The sequence below is a fragment of the Pelecanus crispus genome, chromosome 9 (assembly GCF_030463565.1).
Source record: "Pelecanus crispus isolate bPelCri1 chromosome 9, bPelCri1.pri, whole genome shotgun sequence".
Classification (NCBI taxonomy): Eukaryota; Metazoa; Chordata; class Aves; order Pelecaniformes; family Pelecanidae; genus Pelecanus; species Pelecanus crispus.
In genome coordinates, this window is record NC_134651.1 from 42609794 (window position 1) to 42630531 (window position 20738).

At 42.4% G+C, this 20738-nt stretch overlaps 1 protein-coding gene across 1 annotated transcript in view; it reads right to left on the reverse strand.

The window, feature by feature from the left end:
• Positions 1–2585: 2585 nt before the first annotated feature.
• Positions 2586–20738, reverse strand: part of STRBP (spermatid perinuclear RNA binding protein) — a 34431-nt gene continuing 16278 nt past the window's right edge. The window contains exons 5-17 of the mRNA XM_009485726.2: positions 20222–20313; positions 19711–19806; positions 18847–18958; positions 18121–18218; positions 17527–17638; positions 16688–16780; positions 15632–15831; positions 12902–13060; positions 10593–10727; positions 9548–9688; positions 7771–7894; positions 5620–5664; positions 2586–3021 (exon numbers count right to left, since the gene is read on the reverse strand). Of these exons, the coding sequence (XP_009484001.1) occupies positions 2945–3021; positions 5620–5664; positions 7771–7894; positions 9548–9688; positions 10593–10727; positions 12902–13060; positions 15632–15831; positions 16688–16780; positions 17527–17638; positions 18121–18218; positions 18847–18958; positions 19711–19806; positions 20222–20313 (1484 nt within the window). The 3' untranslated portion in view covers positions 2586–2944. The remainder of the gene's footprint in view (positions 3022–5619; positions 5665–7770; positions 7895–9547; positions 9689–10592; positions 10728–12901; positions 13061–15631; positions 15832–16687; positions 16781–17526; positions 17639–18120; positions 18219–18846; positions 18959–19710; positions 19807–20221; positions 20314–20738) is intronic.

The following is a 20738-nucleotide window of genomic DNA, read 5'->3' on the forward strand; positions in this document are numbered from 1 at the left end:
AGTCTTTCCCTTCCAGTGTAAAGAAATAACCAGAAGTATATACACATCTATTGCTATGTACCCAAAGAAAGGACTGTGGCTTGGAGTAAGTATTGCTTTTCATTAAATGGAACAAAGTTCAAGAAGTGAGAAAAACACTTTAAAAAAAAAAAGGAAAAAAGCTCAGATTCCATGTCTGAAGTTGAGAAACCTCAAAACGAGCCACGTTTGTTCTTGCTTTTAAGACATGTACAAAATGCCATTTCAAGCCACACAACCTGATGGTTCTAGAAGTCAGAGAAGAAATCTTGAGGGCCCAAGTGAATAATAAAAGGTGCGATGCTGAGAGGCTGGCAATAGGGACTGTCAATGAAAAAACCACCTACAGTGGGAAAAGAGCAGAGAAGCAAAAACTTCACGTTAATTTCCGAGAGACTGGCTGAAGCTAAAGCTCCATTTAAATTTCTCTGCTCTTTCAGCTGCAAGTGGAATTTTCATTGTAAAATGGGCACTTTGAATTCTTTGAAGGTATTGAAACATCTAACACTTCTGAGGTTACCACTTTCTAAACAAAGAACTGACAGCTCATTCGGATTTTCAGTAAAGCAGAGAAATGTAAAATATGCAGCAAGGGGGCAAGTTTACAATGTGGTTAGTAACTCCCAACAAATGACAAAAAAAATAAGAAAATGACTTCTATAAATCATCTGAAATGACTGCCATCATGTTGGAAAAGAGCATAGCGCCCTCCTTGTTTTTGAAATAAGTTACTTGGCTTATGAATGTTCATCGTATAGAATTGGTTCAGAGAATATTTTGTTGGAAATTTTACAAAGCTGGGGATTCAGAAAAAAAAAAAAGAAACTATAAACAGTTGCCAATCAGGGGAACTCCAAAAGAGAAGGTGGGGGGGGGAAGTGTGTGCAGAGGAAAGATTCCTTTAATGAATATTTGATTAACAAAAATGGGCTCTTATCAGCCATGCTTTTTCTGCTCCGTGATGGCTTCCTTTCATCCATAGGCCAGCAAAATATAGCAGTGATTTACGAGCACCGCTCAATTTGACTACATCCCCCAGACCCTGCCCTTCAACACTGACGCGTGGATGACAACAGCAGGCTCACCGCTACTTGTCAATAGATCTACGGGTTTTTTATTAAAGTACCACCAACACCAAACGAAAGCGAGAGCTACGGCAGAAGAAAAACCATTTAAGATGCAAACACATTCCTAAGCACAAATACTTCGCTTAAGAATAACAGCTGCGGTTAATTCCAAGAGAAGCAGCTTGTTATAAGCCGCCCCTTATTAAGCTTTTCTAATATTTCTTTCCCTATAACGGGGAGCGTAGGGGAGGAGGAACTTTACATTGCTTTAAGCACCGTTCTTACACCCTCGTCGTATATAAAGCTCCCCCTGCCTCAGCAGCGGTCTGTTGGCGACCAGAGTGTACAAAGGCAATCTTGAAAAGAGCACGAACTAAAGCAAACCGACTGAAAAGCAACAGGTGAGGTCTGAGTAGAGAAGTGCAACCAGCAACGCTGCTTATTTTGTGGGGTGATACCTTAATAAAGACTACTCGAATCCCGCCTTAGAGCCCGCAGCAGTTTTTATGCCGAAGTCTACAAATCATGGAGACGGCGTGGAGCCGGGGCCTGTCCTGGAATTTCAGACAGGTGCACGCACTCCGTCGCGGAAAGAAGGGTCTTTCGGTTTGAGCACCAACTCTTAGCAAAAAGTACTGGCCTATGGCTGAAGTGTGTCACTTTTCACAGCAGCACTCAACAAGAACTGGGACAATTAAATAGCAAGTTTTCATGGGGACCTTGTTGCTGCTTTAGATTCTCATCAACGCAAGGGGGAAAAGGAGAACCCTTTGTTTTAATATAAGATCGACAACTAAAATGCTTTCTGTAGAAATGGTGGATGGAAAATCGAGGGTGGGCAGACAATCTTAAAAGTGAAGAAGGCCACAAGAACAAGTGCAATTTTTTTTCTTTTTTTTTTTTTTTCTCTTTTGTAGAAACAGAAAAGAAAGGAAAACAAGCAGCTTTTGAGCTCTAAAGAAGCCGATTGTAACATTGTTGTCGTCCTTTCTCTGGGCAATACGGAGTTAACTGTGTATCCCTGTTAATAACAAGTCCTTCTGTGGGAACTCCCTTTGTTTAATGCTTATTTCACAGAATGCAACCTAATACAGAGAGACAGCCTAAGGTTAATTCCCTTTGTTTCATTTGTTTTTCAGGATTTTGTGTACAAGTGAGAAGCCTTCTTGGATAATTAAGTCTGTGCCTAAAAGTCACAGTTACAGTATGCTTATCTTAAAGATTATAAGGAAACTCAGGTACTGATGCTTAACTATAAAAAATAAGATAAAACAATATTTTAACCCATATTTTACTAAGTTTATTACACACCATAATATTTACAAAGTTAAATGTTAACTGTAAAGTTTCTACTGTGTGAGGTGGGTTTTTTTTTTTTTAATTTTTAGTTTTTATTTTTTAAAGAACTACGCCCTGCATTTAATAACCCTACAACAAGTACAGGTCATTAACTGAATCTGTGTGACTGCATTAGGAAACAGGCAGTACTCTTGTGTTACAACAAAACAGTTTATTTGTGATCAGTGTTTTATATTCTATACATCCTTCACAAATTTAATTTTACATAATCGGATACTTCATTTAAAACGTAAGATTTAAGCTTCTAGTTCTTCCCTATAACAGAAGGCTGGTATAAGTTATTTGAAAATGAGGTAACATTTCACAGAACATTTTTTTCAAGTTTTAGAGAACTAAATTTGCATTTTGTTAAAATCAAAAAGTAGGAAAAAGATGTTTCTTTACAAATGACTTTGCTCAAGTATGTGTTCAAAGAAAACAGGATAAAAAGGCTTTTTTTCTTCTAACATTCTGTACTGTACTGTGGTGTTCAATCAATAGGAATTAGCTTCTGCCATTTGCTAAAAGAATGAGTAGTGGGGAACAGGATAAGTTGGGAATTTCATAACTGGTAACAGAACCATTCTCTTGGGTAAACCTACAGAGAGAAGAAAGGGAGAGGACTCCAAATAAGTTCAGTGATCCAAGAAAGTCAGATAAGAGCTTACAGCAGTGTTCTCATTAACCTTTTCCAGATCAGTCAGTCAATGTGATTTTAGGGTGCAGAGTCCCATAAACAGTAACACTTCAACACTTTGCGCTATTTCAGACAGATGGTTAGCTTAAAGTTTGCTTTTATTTTTGTCCTGGTGTTTGGTAGAATTAAAGTAGGCAATATTCTCAAGAGCAGAGTGTGTATTTGGACTCGAAGCTCTACTTCATAATCTTTACGATAATTAGTCTCTACCATCTCGTTCTGCGTTCCGAGTTAATTTCACAGGCCAGTTACAGTTGCAGATACTCTAGACGGGCACTGCTGCGCATAAAAACTCAGAAGGAGACCGTTCAGCAGTTTTGATAAGCATCCAGGTAGGTCAGCCAAAAATCAAGCACCTACAGTAAATTCTGCATCTGCCTCGTTATTCTGCATTTCCTCTCCTGTATTGAAGTGGCAAATCTGGAAAGATTAATATCTGCCTGATTTCATGATTATTATAGAGTTCTTGTGGCCTCGCAAACTTCTGCACAATTAAATGTTTGTTTGGTTTTTTTAATCTTTCCTATTTAAATTCTAGTATTTAACCTATGTATCCATTTAGAAATCACAAAGCAGCAACAGCAGGTATTCCAGAGCACCAGATGATCAAAGTGAAGTTTCCCAACATGCAACAGCTTACAAAGGCAAAGAGACATGTTTACCTTACAGCCAAAAAGCGTTATCCCAGTACTTCGCATCACAATCATAAGACATTAAAAACAGAAACTCTTTATGTGAAAAATGGGGGCATCTAATTCCACAATGCTTTGAAGTCAGTGATAGGTCACACATACACAGCTAAGTGAGATTAAAATCCAGCTCCCAAAATAGGCATCATGAGAAAAAACACAAAACGGAATGGATGAAAAAAGGAAGAAAAGCTGCAAGGAAAGTTGGTAATGACTGTATTCATTTCTTCATCAGGGAAAGGATTCCTCTTGGGTCGCTATGTGTCCCTGCTTGTAAAAATACACACGTGCAGATACCACTCATCTTAGCTACAGTCCGTGACTATTGCTTGGAAAGAACCAAAGGGATTTTTTTTTTTAAAAATCCATTACAGTGAAGCAAGCCCTAAACTAAACTTCCTTTCCTTTTTCCTTAAGAAAACACGTCGCTGTTCCTTGCATAATGCCACACAAAAGACCACTCACAGCACGCACTCAAGGGGACGGCGCTGCCGTCAGCGGCCGCTCTGTCACAGCACTCGGCCGGTCAGTAGGGCAGGAGTTCTGCAGCTAGGGAGGTTCGCTTTCATTTTGAAGGGAGAATTAATTCTGCAGTGTCATGCAGCCCATGGGCCCATTCTCCTTCCCCTTTCCGTGCAGGAGTACGGAATAGGACCAGCTGGTCTTAGTCAAGCAAAGTGAATGTTTTCAATAAAGCAGCAGCTTCCGCTGTTTATAGCTCATACCTCTAAAAGTAATGAAATCAGCATTTCAAAATATTTTTAACTTTTATAATGCTGTCAGGGGAGTTGGTATTGCCCAAGCTATACAAATTTGAGAGGAACAAGTATTGCAAATGCTACAAAAGCTAGAAAATTAATAGCAAGTTGCAGGCTTAGTTTCCCATATGAAAAACCGCAGGCCTTGAATCGTCCTCAACTCGTCAAGAATAGCGTTTGAGTCCCTGCGAGAGGGGAGGACAGCGGGACCGGTTCTGGTGGGCTCGCTTGGTGTGTGCCAGGACATATCACTGACTCCAAACCGCTTTGCTCCCATTGCCACATAAACCTCATTCAAAGTAACCAAAAGGGCCGGTTAGAGGTGTGCATTGTTAGTCTAGCGTCAAAAAAGCCGGTGGGCAGGGAGAAGCTGTGTTAAGAAAAACCCTTCCGTCATAGCTCTCTGATTATTAGTTTATTTTACAGCGTTCGTGAAACCAGTGCTTTGCCAGCCTAATATTACTGTGTTTCGTAGCAAAAAGCATTGTGGCGAATTACGGTGTCCTAGCTTCCTCGCAATCTGCTCGCTAATGGTGTAAGCTACACAAAACCCGTTCTGCTTGTCCCAAGCAGCAGTTTTAGCCTGCGAGGGGCGCGTGGGGGCGGGCGTATATGCACGCAGACTTCACGGAGTTGGCGGCATTAAGGCAGCTTTGTCCCCAAGCCACTTACACTTGGGGACAAACGTTTTGCCAGTGTTACTGTAATGCCATTTAGATAAATATTGGTCAGAGATGCTGAAATAGGCCCTTCGGTAGTCTTTGAATGGAGCACAGATTGGCTGTAAAAAGTAAGAAAACTACTTCAATTCAGTTTCAGTATGAAAGGGAACAGGCAATTAGAACAAGCAGTCCTTCCACAAATCAGGCAAAGCATAGGCAAAAAAGCTACTCCAACCAAAAAAGAACCACAAGGTTATGGCATAAAAGTGTTGTTGTCGTCATGGTTTAAGAGCTTTAATCTCTTTGAATTTCTCCTTGGACTGCCACATTTGGACTGCCACAACAGTTTCTGTATCATTGCTAATTTGTTAATTATTGGGCTATACGTACCGTAAGCTGGCGCGGCTGTACTGTACCCATACGGTGCTCCGTAGCCTGCAATGTAAACAGATACGGGATGGGTTTCGTTTCCTACAGCATCCGAAGACAATCGGTGTTTGCACAGCGACACGCAGGGAGGGACCCTTTCTGGTACGTGAAGCAGGACCACAGAAAAAACAAACACTAATACCTACAAACCTTGCTGAAAACACTAACATCCTTCTACATGGTGAGCTACCCAGTGACTTTCTTAAGCCTCAGCACCGAAGAGTTAAATTCCGTATTTCATTTCCTTAGCATTCTCTTTCAGCTGAAGCCCTCAAGTCTGTACTGTCAGAGCACAGAGCTGGCATGATCCAGTCGGACACCCCAGAGCTGCTTATGTTCTTCCTAAAATCAAATCCGGTCTAACGCAGCAAACGGTCCTTCTCCTCAACTTCCGTTATACAGAGGGGAATGCTGGATGCCTGTGGCATCCACATCACCGTCAGTAAAGCTCCTGTGAATTCTGCTTTCTCTGCCATTTCTAACAGACAAAAGAAAGTTTCACAAAGGACATCTGGACATCTCCAGGCAAACGGAAAACGGTGTCTTTTTTTCCAAAGAGTTAAGCGTGACTCTGGAGTGAGATACAAAAGCAACAGTGGTAACACCAATCTTGGTTACTACATCTCAGCAGTTCATGAAGGCTTGACAGGCTTTTTTTCCCTGGTGGGATCACTTGTGTCCACCACAAAAAGCAAGAGATTTCTGAGAAGAACAGGGGATGAAGAGAAATAATCTGTGAAGGCCAAGGCAAATAAAAGCTTAACAACTACAGTGACTGGGAAAGTAAACCTCTTTCTGGAGTAATTCCATGCTGGCAAGAAGTGTGCCCCTGGCAGGTTAAAGTGTCTCGTAAATGACACCTCAGGCAGAAAGACAGTTCCAAAAACAATGTTAACAGCCATTAAAAATGAATTACTGGTTTTTAATATTTCTAATTACATCAACATACAGGAACAATGAAGACAACATGCTGTCGACTGTGCCAGGAAGCAAGTCTACCAAACAACAGGGCTATGCTATGCGTGAACTGCTGAAGGGTATAATTAAAGCTCATGCTGTAATCTGAAAACCTGAGCGTGAGGAATACAAGTTGTATTTTTTGGAAGCTATTGGATTTGCTTTGACTAAGGAGTCTCCGGCATCTCATTCTTACAAATTTGTGGTTCTTATTCCAAGTAAAAACGTCGTCTAGATTCCCTTCGCATGTCACCTGCAAGCCCCAGACACATTGTAGAGTCACAAAGAAAAATGCACTTTGAAGAGTAAGGGGAATGAGAAAGTGAACATTTTTAAGACTTTACACTCTATGTGCCTGTCATATTAAAAACAAAACACCACGACAAAACACCGCAACAAAACCCCCTACACTATTTTGTACCAGCCAGTAGCAGCTGAGCACTTCTGCTCCTCAAGCTGGAACAGTTTTGCTTCCGATGGTTGCAAGCCTGCCCTAAGGAATCGGCAGTGAGATATCCTGACCAGTAACTCACCTGCTCTGTACAGTAAGCGCCAAGGATAAATGTGAACCAGAAGGCCCTTGGATTTCAGATGACGTTTCTGCTAAATCAGAACAATGCGCCAGGGATGATGAATTAACATCAGCCAGAGTCTGAACGGAAATTATTTTGGGGTTTTTGGCCACCACAGAAGCTACTAATGGATGCTGTGCTCACACGCACAGTGCATGTAGAAGGTTTCTGGGAGCACAGCGACTCCTGAGCCGGCCAACTTAGTCTCCGCAAGGGTTTCTTGGGAAAGCCACTCCTAATGCTGAAGGGCACATGATCCAGGAGGTTCTTAGCTAGGAAGAGAGTTTTGGGAATTGTGCCATGGCAGTGAACTATGAAGATGACACATAATAAAATAATAAAGCCAGAAAAGCCATTGTGCCCATAACTGTGTGCTCTGTGCATGCTGAGCTTCAAGTTGTACGCTCATAAAGGACAGGTACTGCCAATTTTTCAGCTGATTTAAAGACCCATGAATTCTCCCTTCTGCTTCATCTCGGATGATTAAAGCTGAAGAATCACTTGCACAGGTGACTGATACATGTGGAAAAGAACACCCCAGCAGACAAAAATTAAACTAACAGCTATCAGTGTCATGCCTTACCTGGCGTTATGTATCCAGTAGCAGCAGCTGCCCCAACAAATGCCCCTCGCGTTAAAGCACCTCGTCCTCTGCCTCGAACAGCCTGGACTGCTGCAGAAACGGCTGTGTTGACAACCCCTTTAGTCTGCCCAGAGTAATAAAAAACAGCAATTCAGAAAGTGAAAGCGTTGCTGGAAATACAAGGCCATCTGCATTAAATCACTGCCTTTTAAAAGTCACTTTAAACATGCATGATGCGCCAGTCTTGTTAAGGCGGAATACAGACTGGAGAAGTACTGTCCTAAGGGATCTGACAGAAACCAAGCGAGTCCCTTGCCAGGTCACTGACGGCGGTGCACAGCAGCGCACACCGAGTCCGGGAGCACCCACTTAACTCGGACCTGGCAGTGTGTGCGTTCTTTACCTCAGTTTTGGTCGCGTGGGCATGAACAACCGCCAGTGGCTTCTGACCCTTTCTCTGCTGTCTTTCCCACCTCCTTACAAGCTTCCTCTCCTCGATCTACAACACTGTCTTTGCTTCTCTCCTACCGTTCTGAACCCACATAACTTCAGCAGGGCCAGGATTTTACCCCGAAGACAACCACCCACCTCATGACAACACTGGACTGCTTTAACCTAACTTTACTAGAATGCCACCTTCCTTTTCCCATTGGCACCGCCTACAAGTGAAAGAACGGCGAGGAGTTACAGAAGCTGGTGTTGCTCGCTGCATCAGAGCACAGCTCTGCTGTACTAGATGCCCCGACTGCCCCCCAAAACAGTAAAATCGTGCACATCCTGGTATTTCAAAGACAAGTTTGGCAGTTATTGCCATCACTGACCTACTGAAAAAAGAACGTATGAACAACAACAAAAAAAGAAAATGCAGAATTTAGGAAGTGCCTGAATCAGAGGTCATTTTCACATCTTAACTGCATGTGGAACATTACCCTGTGGGGTAGTGTTTTTGTCATTTACTAGACTTTCAACACAGTAATGGAAACAAACACTCCTAACCAAAGGTCTTCGGGAAATGGTGAGAACTTAATAGTTACAGAATGAAAACAAAAATAAGAGTTGACTGTTCTCTTTTGTAAGTGTACTTTATGATACATTCTGCTCCAGTGTGAACTGACAAGAAAATCCTAATTCTAACATATCTGCACAAAAGAGACACAAAATTGTAATCCTCAGGTCTTGGTTCAGACTGTAGTCCTCTGGAGGAAGAACACTGCTGATTAGGTTCTGCTGTGTTCAACCTTAATCTTAATAGATCTGAGACATCACTGTGGCTGTTAAACCTGATGGACAAGACCGAGCTTTTTATTAGACAAGTCTTCCTCGCCAAACAAAATGGCTCATCTGAAGAGTTGAAAAGGTGCAAAAATCTCAGCTTACTCCAGAATCTAGGGTTAAGGCCTCTCCCTGGCTACAAATGACTTTTCCCCTAAGTCGATGCATCCTACATGAGGAAGGAGCACACTATGGCTCTGGCCTGAAACACAGGAGACTTCCACATCGTCGCTGGTTGAACTGACCTTACTGGATCTCCTCCAGCTAATCAACACCTCTCTTCTTTCTGCCACCTCTTCTACTGTATTTCCCACAATATCATCCCAACTATCAGATTATATAGTTATACTACAATAATTATTATAGAAGAATAAAAATAGAAGCCTTACACGTGTGTGTAAAACAAGAGACTGAAATCACTTGTTTCCTGTAGAAGTTCCTATACCAAAAACCAACCCAGAGCTATGATAACAGAGAGATCCAAAAAGCAAATAACAATTCTTACCTGAGGAAGAATCTTCTTTTTCTTGTTGTTTGCTGCATTAGGCCCAGAAAACAGTTTTTCAAGTGCTGCTAATGCAGCACTTGCTTTTGCTACTTTCTTATTTGGGCCTGCACCTCTGAACTTCTGCCCATCTACTTCTACCTGAAAATTGAAACAGGAGTTTAGGCCTAGTATTTATCCTTGGGAATACCACGCTGCACCCACTCGTCATGATGTGCCATCCATAAAGAACTTCAGGAGTGAAAAAAAAAAAAAAAAATCCTCAGTGGTTTATGTGACAAATTTTTATTGCTTCTAGATTATGAAGCTGATAAAGAATACCTAAGTGATCCCAAGATACTAGGAATCTGGAAACTATGAGCGCAATTCAAAGAGGCCCAGTATGTCTGTTTGATACTGAATTTAGCCAGTATGCTTGAGCTTCTCAACACATGAATGATACCGCTAGGTAACAGGGGTTTTAGGAGTCACTTGAGGCTCCCCTCATCTTTATCAATGCCTCATATACCAACATCTTTGCCTACACTGTACTTACACTGCTTCACTAGGATGCTACCTCATACCGCTTTAGAGCCCAGCGCTACTTCAGAGATAACACGAGTAGATGAAGACATCAAATGAGTTTACCCTCTGCTACAGCCATTCCAAATACCCCTGGTGACCTGGCAATAGGAGGTTCAAATCGGGTCACTGACATGGGGTTACCAAATACATTCGCAAAATTTGCGAATTGGGTATTTTTGTCAAGCTGTGGATCTTCTACCTCCCTCCTCCTCCTCATGTCAAGACATGATGTAGCTTGAGGCTGTCAGAATCCAGTTTTAATTCTCATTGTATTTTCCTAAAGCATAGGAGACATTCCTTTCCCCAGTCTAATCATCACAGCAGCAATAAGGAGATACAAAAACCTGAAAACGTCGCCACCACAGATATGCATTGCAAAAAGCAAAAGACAAATAATCTGAACTGTAGCAGCAAGCAACTCCAAAGGCTGAAGCACCATTAATAAACCCACCTACAAGCTCCGTAACTCTGCTTCACTCACCTCCATCACAAAGCGCTTGTCGTGGCTTCCACCTGTCTCGGAGATGAGCTCATACTTCAGACCTCTTCTTTTTTCATTGAGCTCCATCACTGGGTTTTTGCCACTTGCTGTGAGTATAGGACCCTGAGTTCTTACCTAGAGAGACATTTATGGTGTTGCGTTAGAGCCTTTAGCTCTTCAAAAGGCAGATAAACATCTACAGCGTCGTGGCTTACAGTGCCACGTGGCCAGCCACTTAGAGAATGCCAGCATTATCACTGCGTCGGGCCTCTGCAGTAGCTTGTTCTTCCCAACACGCAGCCTCGGCAGGCTTCCCAGGAACAGGCCCGTATCAAAGATAACACTGCCTTGGCTTCAGTATAACACACAGTTCTAGAACAGTGGCTGGAAAGTCTCTTGTCTAAAGAACGGCAGGGGGACAAACAGTACTGTAAAAGAAGTCACACCCTCTTTATTTCTGTTGGCGAGAGCTACTGTCCTCGTGGCCTGGTCTGGTGTCTACACAAACCGAACATTACACCAGCTGCACTTGGAATTTCAACCCTGAGGGCATCCAAAGCTGAAGCCGCGGTGTCAAGTTCCTTGAAATCAAAGGCTCTATCACTGAAAGGAGAGATTAGCCTTCCCAACCTCGCACGCATCTCTGCTGCTCGATCTAATTATGTCCTGGCACTACTGAGCTCCGACTGGAGAAGTCTCATATCCCGGGTCACATGTTTCAGCAGAAATATCTGTAACCGCTTGGAAAGCAAGGAGGGTAAAACTGAGATCTCGGCGCACCAGCATATCGGCCTGCGTTAGAGTGCACTCAGCTACAGATACAAATGACTACTCACTAATGAAGAAAAAGATGATTAAGGGATCAAAACAATGTTTTCCAAAGCAACTTCTTATTCTGGATAAAGATCAGGAGTCCTAGTACCGGGACCTGCCCTTTGGAAGTAAAGCGTCTCAAAAGTGTAAATATGGAAACCCAAAGCCATGCCGCTTGGGAAATATCTTGGTCATCCTAAAATAAAATAAATAATATAATAAAGAATGATAAAATATAATCAGTTTTAAAGGAAAATTAACAGGTCCGTTTTTTGAGTATAAAATACCCACATTTTCCTTTCCCTGGAAATGTCTCAGTGGACTAAATACGTATGTGAATTGAGTTGTCCGTGATTACGCACTATCTGGAAATTAAGTGGCTTCCAACTGCAGAAATTGATGTTTTAACATCTTGACAAGTATTCGACGAACAGAATAATTACTTACATTTACAGCACAATTCCCTCCTGTAGTCCTGGAAAAAAGCATTGTAACGAAAAAGCAAGCAGGGATCTACAATGGTTTATCAGTGGAGCCCCCAGAGAGCTTGCGCAGAGCTATCAGGCGGACAAACAAATATACAAATTAAAGCTGTTCCTCAGTCTGTACACAGGATGCTTCTCTAAAATCCCTGGTGGCAATTATGGACACCGGCCGAGCAAATTGGGAAGAGAAGGGTGAAAGGGATGACATCTAAGCACGAGTTTAAAATGTCCTGGTTTCTCAGTGGTGAAAAGAAACAAATACCAGAAATACTTTAAGAAAATATCCAATTAACATACTACAGACCCATCACAGCTTGATTCCCGGGGACATTCAGCCAAAGTTACTGGAATTTTGTCCTTTGAGGAATACTTTATTTCCCGCAACTTCAGTGAGAAAACAAGCACAGCATGCTCCTTATAGCACCTGACTTCAGCTACAAGTGCCAAAGTTAAAAGTACATTGTATTGGAACTGGAGCGTTTTCAGTGTGGCGTTTTCTAGTCCATTCGATATGCATAGAGGTATGAGGTTTTACATTTCTTAACATCTCCTAGTGAATTTTTGTATTTCACTGGTCTTCATGTGTATCAGTTTAAAATACTGTCTATGGAAGTCTACCTTTTTGACAAACCCACTATTACAAAAGAGAAATTGCGCAATTTGCATTACTGGTGCCCAGAGGCACCACATGGGATGGAGCTGTCCCCGTTGTAAGGCCATGCATAAGCTAACTCAAAGAGACACCACCTGTCTCGAAGAGTTTATGGTCTTAAGGCTACAAGATGGCTACCCCACCTTAAACTTGAGGAGAGGCGGCACAAAGATCGGTTATTTGTCCACAGCGACACAAAGCCTATGGCAGATCTGAGACTGGAAACTCTCTCTTCATTCCTCATCCACCACCCTAACTAAAACACCGTCCTCTTCTGGGAGAAGAGAAAAAAACCCTGAAAAACAAAAATCCAAACCCTGTGCCTCTCTATCACTGGTACTTTTTCATGCAGTACTCACCTCTAGGGTAGCGGAGGTGTCAGCTGTGGAATTTCCAGTATTATTGCTTGAGATTGAAGACATTGTTTCATTTTTACCTTCAGTATCTGATTTTTCATCAGAACTCATACACTCCACATCTGCATCAAAACCAGTTGGATACCCCATTGCTTGTAAAACCTACAACAAAACCAAATGAAGTTAACTGTAACATAGGTAGCAGTACAGAAAGAAATACAAAGCTGATCACGAAACAAAAGAACGTCCCCCAGACACTTAAAAAAGGCAGATTGCTTAGAAATATGTTTTCTCCTGTGTTGAAATGGAGAAAAACACAACAGCAGTGGGGAAAATAGTTCCAAGTTTTCAAAAGCGGAATCAACACGAACGGAATTTTAGTCTCAAAGGTAGCAATTACTCATAAGCATCATTCATCATCTCAAGAATTCCTTGTAAAACAATAGATTAAAATTCAGAATTGCATCCACTGCATGGTGCTGCTTAACAGTATGATAAGGAGATTGTTTTGCACACCATTTCCCGCCCTGCCTCTTCGTGAACTGTGTCACAACCTCCAAGCTTTCTCCGTGCTGCTTACAACCAGCAGCTGTATAACGAATGAAAGTTTACTGATTAAGGTACTATTCATCAGTTCCTTCAAAAACTAACAAGGCCAGCCTCTCCTTCAACCAGCTTCCTAGCCCAGCTGTACAGCAGTACTGGACAAAGGCCCAAAAGAATCTGAAAAGAACCTAAAGCTCTGCTAAAAATTTAGTCCCAAGAACAAAGTTTGCAAAAATCACTATGTTCCAACACCAAATTGAGAACTGCATCAGTAACTCCAGGTTCGGCTCCCATAGAATTGTGGTATGCTTGGCTGCATTTTCAGGGCTTCTAAATTTTAAAAAGGTCAGATCTAGAAACTGAAATGATCACATTATTCCCTCTTATAAGTCTGGGAAAGCAGGGCCTGGATCTGCTAGGAGGGGTGGGGGGGGAAAGCTAGTCTCTACCACACCACCCATTTCCTCTTGGCTTGAATCATGGATGTTTTGAAGTGTAGCCCAGGATTTGTGTATGTGAAAATTTAGAGAAAACAGAGCTGGGTAGGCAGCAGCACAGATCTGGCTGATGCAGAGGGGTTCAAGGGCAGAGAAGTCACAGCTTTTCAGGGCACATTTTGTATTTTTTTTTTTTTTTTTTTAAAAAACAACTGCAGGGAGGGAGGCAAAATAAAAGAATGAGGCAGAAGGTCTGGAAGGACACACATGGAGAGAGCTACTTTTCCTGGAGGAACACCACATTCCCTCAGATACTTCTGGACACTTTGAACTTGAAAGCACATGGGACAATGGGATTTTCAAAACTGAAATCAAAGGAAAGCAGAAAGTTGCCAGATGAAGCTTCTAAAAAGGAAATTCTTGTTCAAAACAAAGCGAAGCATAGAATGACAGATGGGCTTGTTCCTATCACAAGTGCAGTTCTATTAAAAGAGGTTCTCTTTCACATGAATTGTCTGTAGGAAACTTTCGTCTTCCCAGAAGCCCAGCAGGCTCGGTCTGCTTTAGCACTCTGAACTGTCCTCGTGCAGCACAAGGATGTTCCTGTTGGGTGCTCCAGTCTGTCACTGCTTTACAGACCTAAGCTCTGTCCTGGTTTCGGCTGGGATAGAGTTGATTTTCTCCCTAGTAGCTGGCATAGCGCTGTGGTTTGGATTTAGTTTGAGAATAACGCTGATAACACACTGGTGTTTTAGTTGTTGCTCCGCACTGCTTATGCTAGCCAAGGACTTTTCAGCCTCCCATGCTCTGCCAGGTGCACAAGGAGCTGAGATGGGGCACAGCCAGGCCAGCTGACCCCAACTGCCCCAAGGGCTATTCCATACCATATGATGTCATGGGCAGTATAGAAAATGGGGGGGGGGGGGGGGTGGCTGGGGGGCAGCGATCACTGCTCGGGAACGGGCTGGGTATGCGTCAGTGGGTGGTGAGCAATTCCATTGTGCATCACTTGCTTTGTATGTTATTACTTTGGTTTTTTACCCCCTTTGTTTTCTGTCCTATTAAATTTTCTTTACCTCAGCCTACGAATTCTACTTTTTCTTTTCCCCAGTTCTCTCCCCCATCCCACTGAAGCAGGGAAGAGCGAGCGGCTGTGTGGCATTCAGTTGCCTGCTGGGTTAAACCACAGCGCTGTCATGTAGAGCACCTAGAAGCAGCAACGGTAGGTTGACTAGGACCTGAACAATCCTAGTCTCTTACTGAAAAATGGACTGGAGACCCATTGTTTATGTACATTGTTGATCCCAGCATGCAAAGGTACTCTTCAGACACTGAAGACAGGAAACAACTCCATGTTTTTCCAGGAGCTCACAACCCAGGAATGGACACAGTGAAGGAAGGGGAGAAAGAGAGAGCCACCAACGTGCCTTTTTCAAACCAACAGGAGGAAGGAGTAGAACAGAACAAAACGGAACCCCTCCAGTCCAGAACTGAACACCAGATTCCATCCACTGTCACATGAGCTGACCTGCAGAGCCCTGGGGAGCTCTCCCTCCCCTCCGCTAGCATAAACCCGGTGATGCTCTTTGAACCATGCCCAGCTGTGTTTAGACTACATAGGTAGCAGCTCAGCTTCATCCAATTTTTTTTTTTTTTCTCAATTCTGAGGTTGCACATTACTAGTTCTAACCATATTTCGTACTCTGTGTTCCACGATCTGGGGTTAGCAGATTACTTCAGGCTGCCTTACCTTCACTGCCACGTGGAGCTTGGCGGTTTTCTTAGAAGGTCCTGATGCTTCATACGTCGTACCATCAACATCTACGGACATTGTGAAGACCGGGGCATGGACTGGACCAGACTGTGACAGCAGCTTATACTGAAGTCCTGGCCTGATTTGGTTCAGCCTCATCAGAGCATTCATGAGATCTATTGCTTTGCTATCTAGTACTGGTACAAGATAGTAGAAAGGGGGATGGGGGAGGAAGAGGGGGGAAAGGGAAAACGAACAAAACAAGATGAACAGAAAAATGAAACAGTTTGCATTTCAGTGCCTTCTGTCTATATAAAGGAGCAAAACAACCCCTCGGCCTCTCAGAGATGGAGGATAGCCATAAAGCTGTTAAGTCTTTAATAAGCCATTCTACTTTTGGGTAGCAACTATGATTACCCTTTTTTTTATATTGTTAACACAATTCTCTTGCAGCTAGCTATATTCGTCCTGGCTGCTATAAAAGGAGTAACAAGTTTTATAGGTAGTGAGGAACCAGATCCAGAACTGGCACCAAAGCAGCACAATGAACACAGCCCCCAGAACTGACTGGTTCCCAGCAATGCCGAGAGACTTCCAGTCTGTGCACATATGCAATGTCAATGTTTTGTAGATTAAGCATTTTATTTTTCTTGTGGGAGGTCTCGAGAGACCAACAACTAGCTCAAGAAGGGGAAGAATGCAAAAAAGAAAATCTTCACACAGCAAAGTCACTGCAGTATTTTGGGGTGAGGGGGGGAACCCCACGGTACAGGGACATTATCAAGAAAATACCTCAGCTGCTTGGGCAACTTTAACTTGATGGGCAATCCCATTTAAAAATGCAAATCATTCAGTTAGTAAAACATGTCAGGGAAATTCCAATGCACAGTAAGAGATGTGTTTGACATTCCAAATGTGGGGTGATAGAGACAACATTTTTTGTTCCAAAAAACTTCTTCACACGTTATTCCACACTAACAGAGAGAAGCTTTTGAACCAGCTCCCACTGTACAACAGATCTTTGAAAACAGAATGGAGAAGTGTTGCACTTACTTTTCCTCAGATTACGCTTCATCTTTTTATTTGGATCTTTATCATCCCCGACACTATCTTCAAATGGTCTCTTAAGAGCAGATGAGCCTGTACCTAGGGTATAAATTTCCTTGTAATATGGATATGCTATTAGAAAAAACAAAATTCCACAGCAGGAGTCTGATTAGTCCCATACTGTTCCTTGCATGTTTATAATGAAAAGAACTCAGCCATCAGTCAAAGCTTGCTTACTGCTACACGTAAGCCAACATTAGCTTATTGCTCACTGTACCACGCCATGCAAGATGTCTGTGTCCATTACCGTGTGTGATATAAGTAGTGTAATTCTGCAGCGTTGTTTTTTACAGTTAGTCTAAGGCAAGCGCTCCAATAGTGGTGTTTTTACCAAAAAAACCCCCCACCCACGGAATTTTATTTTTATTAGATGTATATTGTTCTCTAGGAAGAATTATTGAGTAATTCATATTATGGACACTCACTATGTGCTTTTTGACCAGTCTACAGTCTCTCCTTCCCCAGCGTAAGAGTCAAACACTACTTTTACTCTTGAAACCCCAAAGGACTTTGTGCTTAGAGAAAATAATTGGCTATATTCTAGTGGTACTGCTGCTCCTCTGTTGGTACTTCTAGAGAACGCATCTTCCAGATTTTCTCCTAACAATGAAGTATTTTAAAAAAAATCCAAACTACTAAAACCCAACAAAAAACAAACCACACATTTAACACAAAGAAAAGCCTTTACCTTGCATTCACAGCATATAATTCAGGAATTTCACCCATTCTAAATTAACCCCTACTTTACTGCCCAATTAGTGATTTTTGGCGCAAACAATACCTACCTTCTTTGTCAGTTACTGACCAGGAATATTTCTGAAATGACTTATTTGATGGGAGAGGATCCATTTCCAAAACCTTATAGATCTGACCAAAGGCTGATAATCTGAGGGCATGCTATAAGGTGACAGTAGAAACGTAAGTTACATCACAGTGCTACTTTACGTCGGTTGTCTAAGTTTCTAAATAAGTTTGTAGACACAAACCCACTTCTTCTAGGAGAAGACAGCTTCTACAGCTATCTTCTATGATAGCTACAGAAAATGCTAATGTCTACAAATTTAAAACTCATTGATTTTTGTAATATACAGCGCAGGGCACACTAACAGGGAGCCTACTCAAGGGCTCTGTGCCACAAGCACTCGAGGTGGGATGCAAGTGGTGCACAGCCGTTAGACCGCGTTTGGTAAGGATTAGGTTTCACACACATTTAACTCTTGCACTCGTGAACTATCACTTCATCTTTCCAGGGTAGCACACCGGGAGAACGGTCAGGACTGCCATTAAAATAAGCTATCGCAGCAGAGAATAAATTGTATTAATGAGCTGAAATCTTCACTGTCATAGTATCTAGCTCCACAGAAGTACGAGTTTTCTACCTGAGCACTGTGTGTAATAGCTTCTTTTTGCTGCACTGTCATATAGGACAAAGCATCTGTTGGCTCCCGTTCACAGGGGTCGTGCAGACCAGGGCCTCCTAGGGGGGAAAGAGGCAAAGCAGATTATTGACAGTAAACGAGAAGCAACGTGAAAACGGGGACTGACGGATATTGCAACAGCTAGTCTCAGCCTTCAGCACAGTGGGAAGCGCGCCTTGGCCAGTGAGGAAGGGATTCGAACACCGTACAAAGCAAGCCAACCCCAAGGTTTTACTCCCTTGCAGCAATGGCCACAGAACTTATCAGGGTTAAGGCTGCACATGTGTAATAGTGTGAACTAAAACCAGTGGGTTTAAAAAACCAAACAATTTGGATAGATACATAGATTTTGATGAATCTATAGAAAGCAAAGGTCGTTAGGTCTACTTATTTTTTTTTTATAACCCCTTAATGAGCTAGGGGTTAATTTATAAACAAACCTAACATTCCCCATTTAACTTCTACTGCATTGGAAGTATTCATTCAAACAGTTACAACCATGCAACTTCCTTTTTTTTTTTTTTTTTTTTAATTTTCTTTTAATTTTAAACAAGAAACCATTCGTTTAGCTCCACTGCAGGTTAGGAGTTCAAGGCAGGCATTTTTCATCTAATCATACGGCAACAGCAAAATGTTAAAGCTGTCTGATCAACCTTTTGTGCTCCTGAAGTTAATTTGGCCCCTTACCGGGAAGCAGAATTCCAGATGCCAAACATTCCATCACTCGTCGCAATGCTTCCCCAGCGCCCAAAGGTCTATTACAAGTACCTATAGATTTTTCACATATAAGCTCGAGTGGCTAGAAGACATTAAATTACGATTAGTATGGACACAAGGGTAACTGTCACTGCAGTTAAATATGGGGGGTGGGGGGGGCGGGGAGAACATTCGCAGCAGCTTACTTCATTTTTAATCCACTACAGGTCTAACTGACAGCGACATCCATCCCAGAGGACAGCTCATGGCACACCTATTTGTTCCCTTCTCTGAGTCACCTTTTGAGGAAAGCACCCGCACTCCATTAACTGCCCAGGGAGTCTAAAAGGAGGAGCCTCCTCAAGCCGAGTCATGAATGTTCTCCTCCTCTCCAAGGGTTCTCAGTTCTACGTGAGAGAAAGCACTGCCTCCACTGACCTACAAAGCGTTACTCTCTGGATACGCAACGGATTCGGCCCTCCCCAAGCCTGCTAAGGTAAAATGGTATCCTCTGGTAGAAGCAGCACTGTCAATGGTAGCGGGATATTTCTGAAAAGCTAAACTCTGAGGCAACGAGTGGGATTCTACTGCAAATCCACGAGGATGCGCAAGGCCCCACAACATTATGCCTCTTTCCACGGTATCTGTGCGTCTTACAGACGGAACAAACGCTCGCGCTCTCTCTCCTTCCCCTAAGCGCTTTTCTACATGGGTGACAGCCAGTGGGGAGTCAAAGGAAGGGGGGTTTCAGGAGGAGTTTCATACAACGCGCTGTCCTCTCCAATCCAGACACCGCTACGACTCTCAGGAGATCGGAGACCTGGCCTTGTGGCCTTCGACTCTGTCTGTACTTACCCATCCTTTCAGTGGTGCCCATGTGGGGACTCTGTTGCACAAATCCCGCAGAATACGAAGGACAATTACACATGATTTTAGTCCATTTGCCCTGGCCTAAAACAAACAGAATGATTCCAATACACCTGCAAAAACCTGGCCTTCAATTTTGCTTTTCTTTTTAAATGCACAGAGTCCTGGGATAGATTTTTAAATTATTATTACTTAATACTTAATCAGCTTCATGCAAAATAAAAACAGTTCTATGAAAGTAAAATACTTCAACTTAGAGAGACATATAAAAAAAGGAAGCAAAATGTCAAGATTGCTTTTGTAGCCTCATGACAACTCTAGACCAGCTGGCTGTCTACCTGTCACGTTTGCCCTTGTACAGTACAGCACTGCATTCGGAATTCTAGACCTTTGCTCTATTAGGGACTAGTCAGAAATTAAAGAGGCATTAAAATTAAAACTGTCTGAAATTAAACCTCGTAAGGCTACAATAACAACAAGGTAAGAACAAATAGCCAACCTGAAACCATTTGGCGTGCCGCAGAGACGCCAAGGCCTCCAGGCATTTCTGCCTGTCCAATAAGTCCGGAGGATCTTTCATCGCAACATTATCTACTGGTGAAAATGGGATAAAAAGAGACAGATACAATTTGACCAAGGGGTTTCTGTCACAGTACAAAAAGAGCGGCAGCATCTCAATGAGATAATAAGACTCCCAGAATTTAAGTGCACTGTGTTATTTAATTTAAACAAGCCATTAAAGGTAGTAAATGTGCACATGTGCAACAGAAGCAAAGGCATTCACTCCTTGTAAAATAATAGTAATAATAAAGATGGCCACTGCTACAGACAATCTGGGATCTTATTAAAAATGTAGAACACATTTCAGGGCAGAAAATAGCTATATAGCACTTTGCCTTTTTTTTTTTTTTTTTTCCTTTTTTTGATTGGGTTGTATTGGGCTTTTTTTCCCCCCCTCTTTCCCTTCTTTGTGACTTTTATTCCAAGTGCACAAAAATGGCACAGATTTTCAGAGA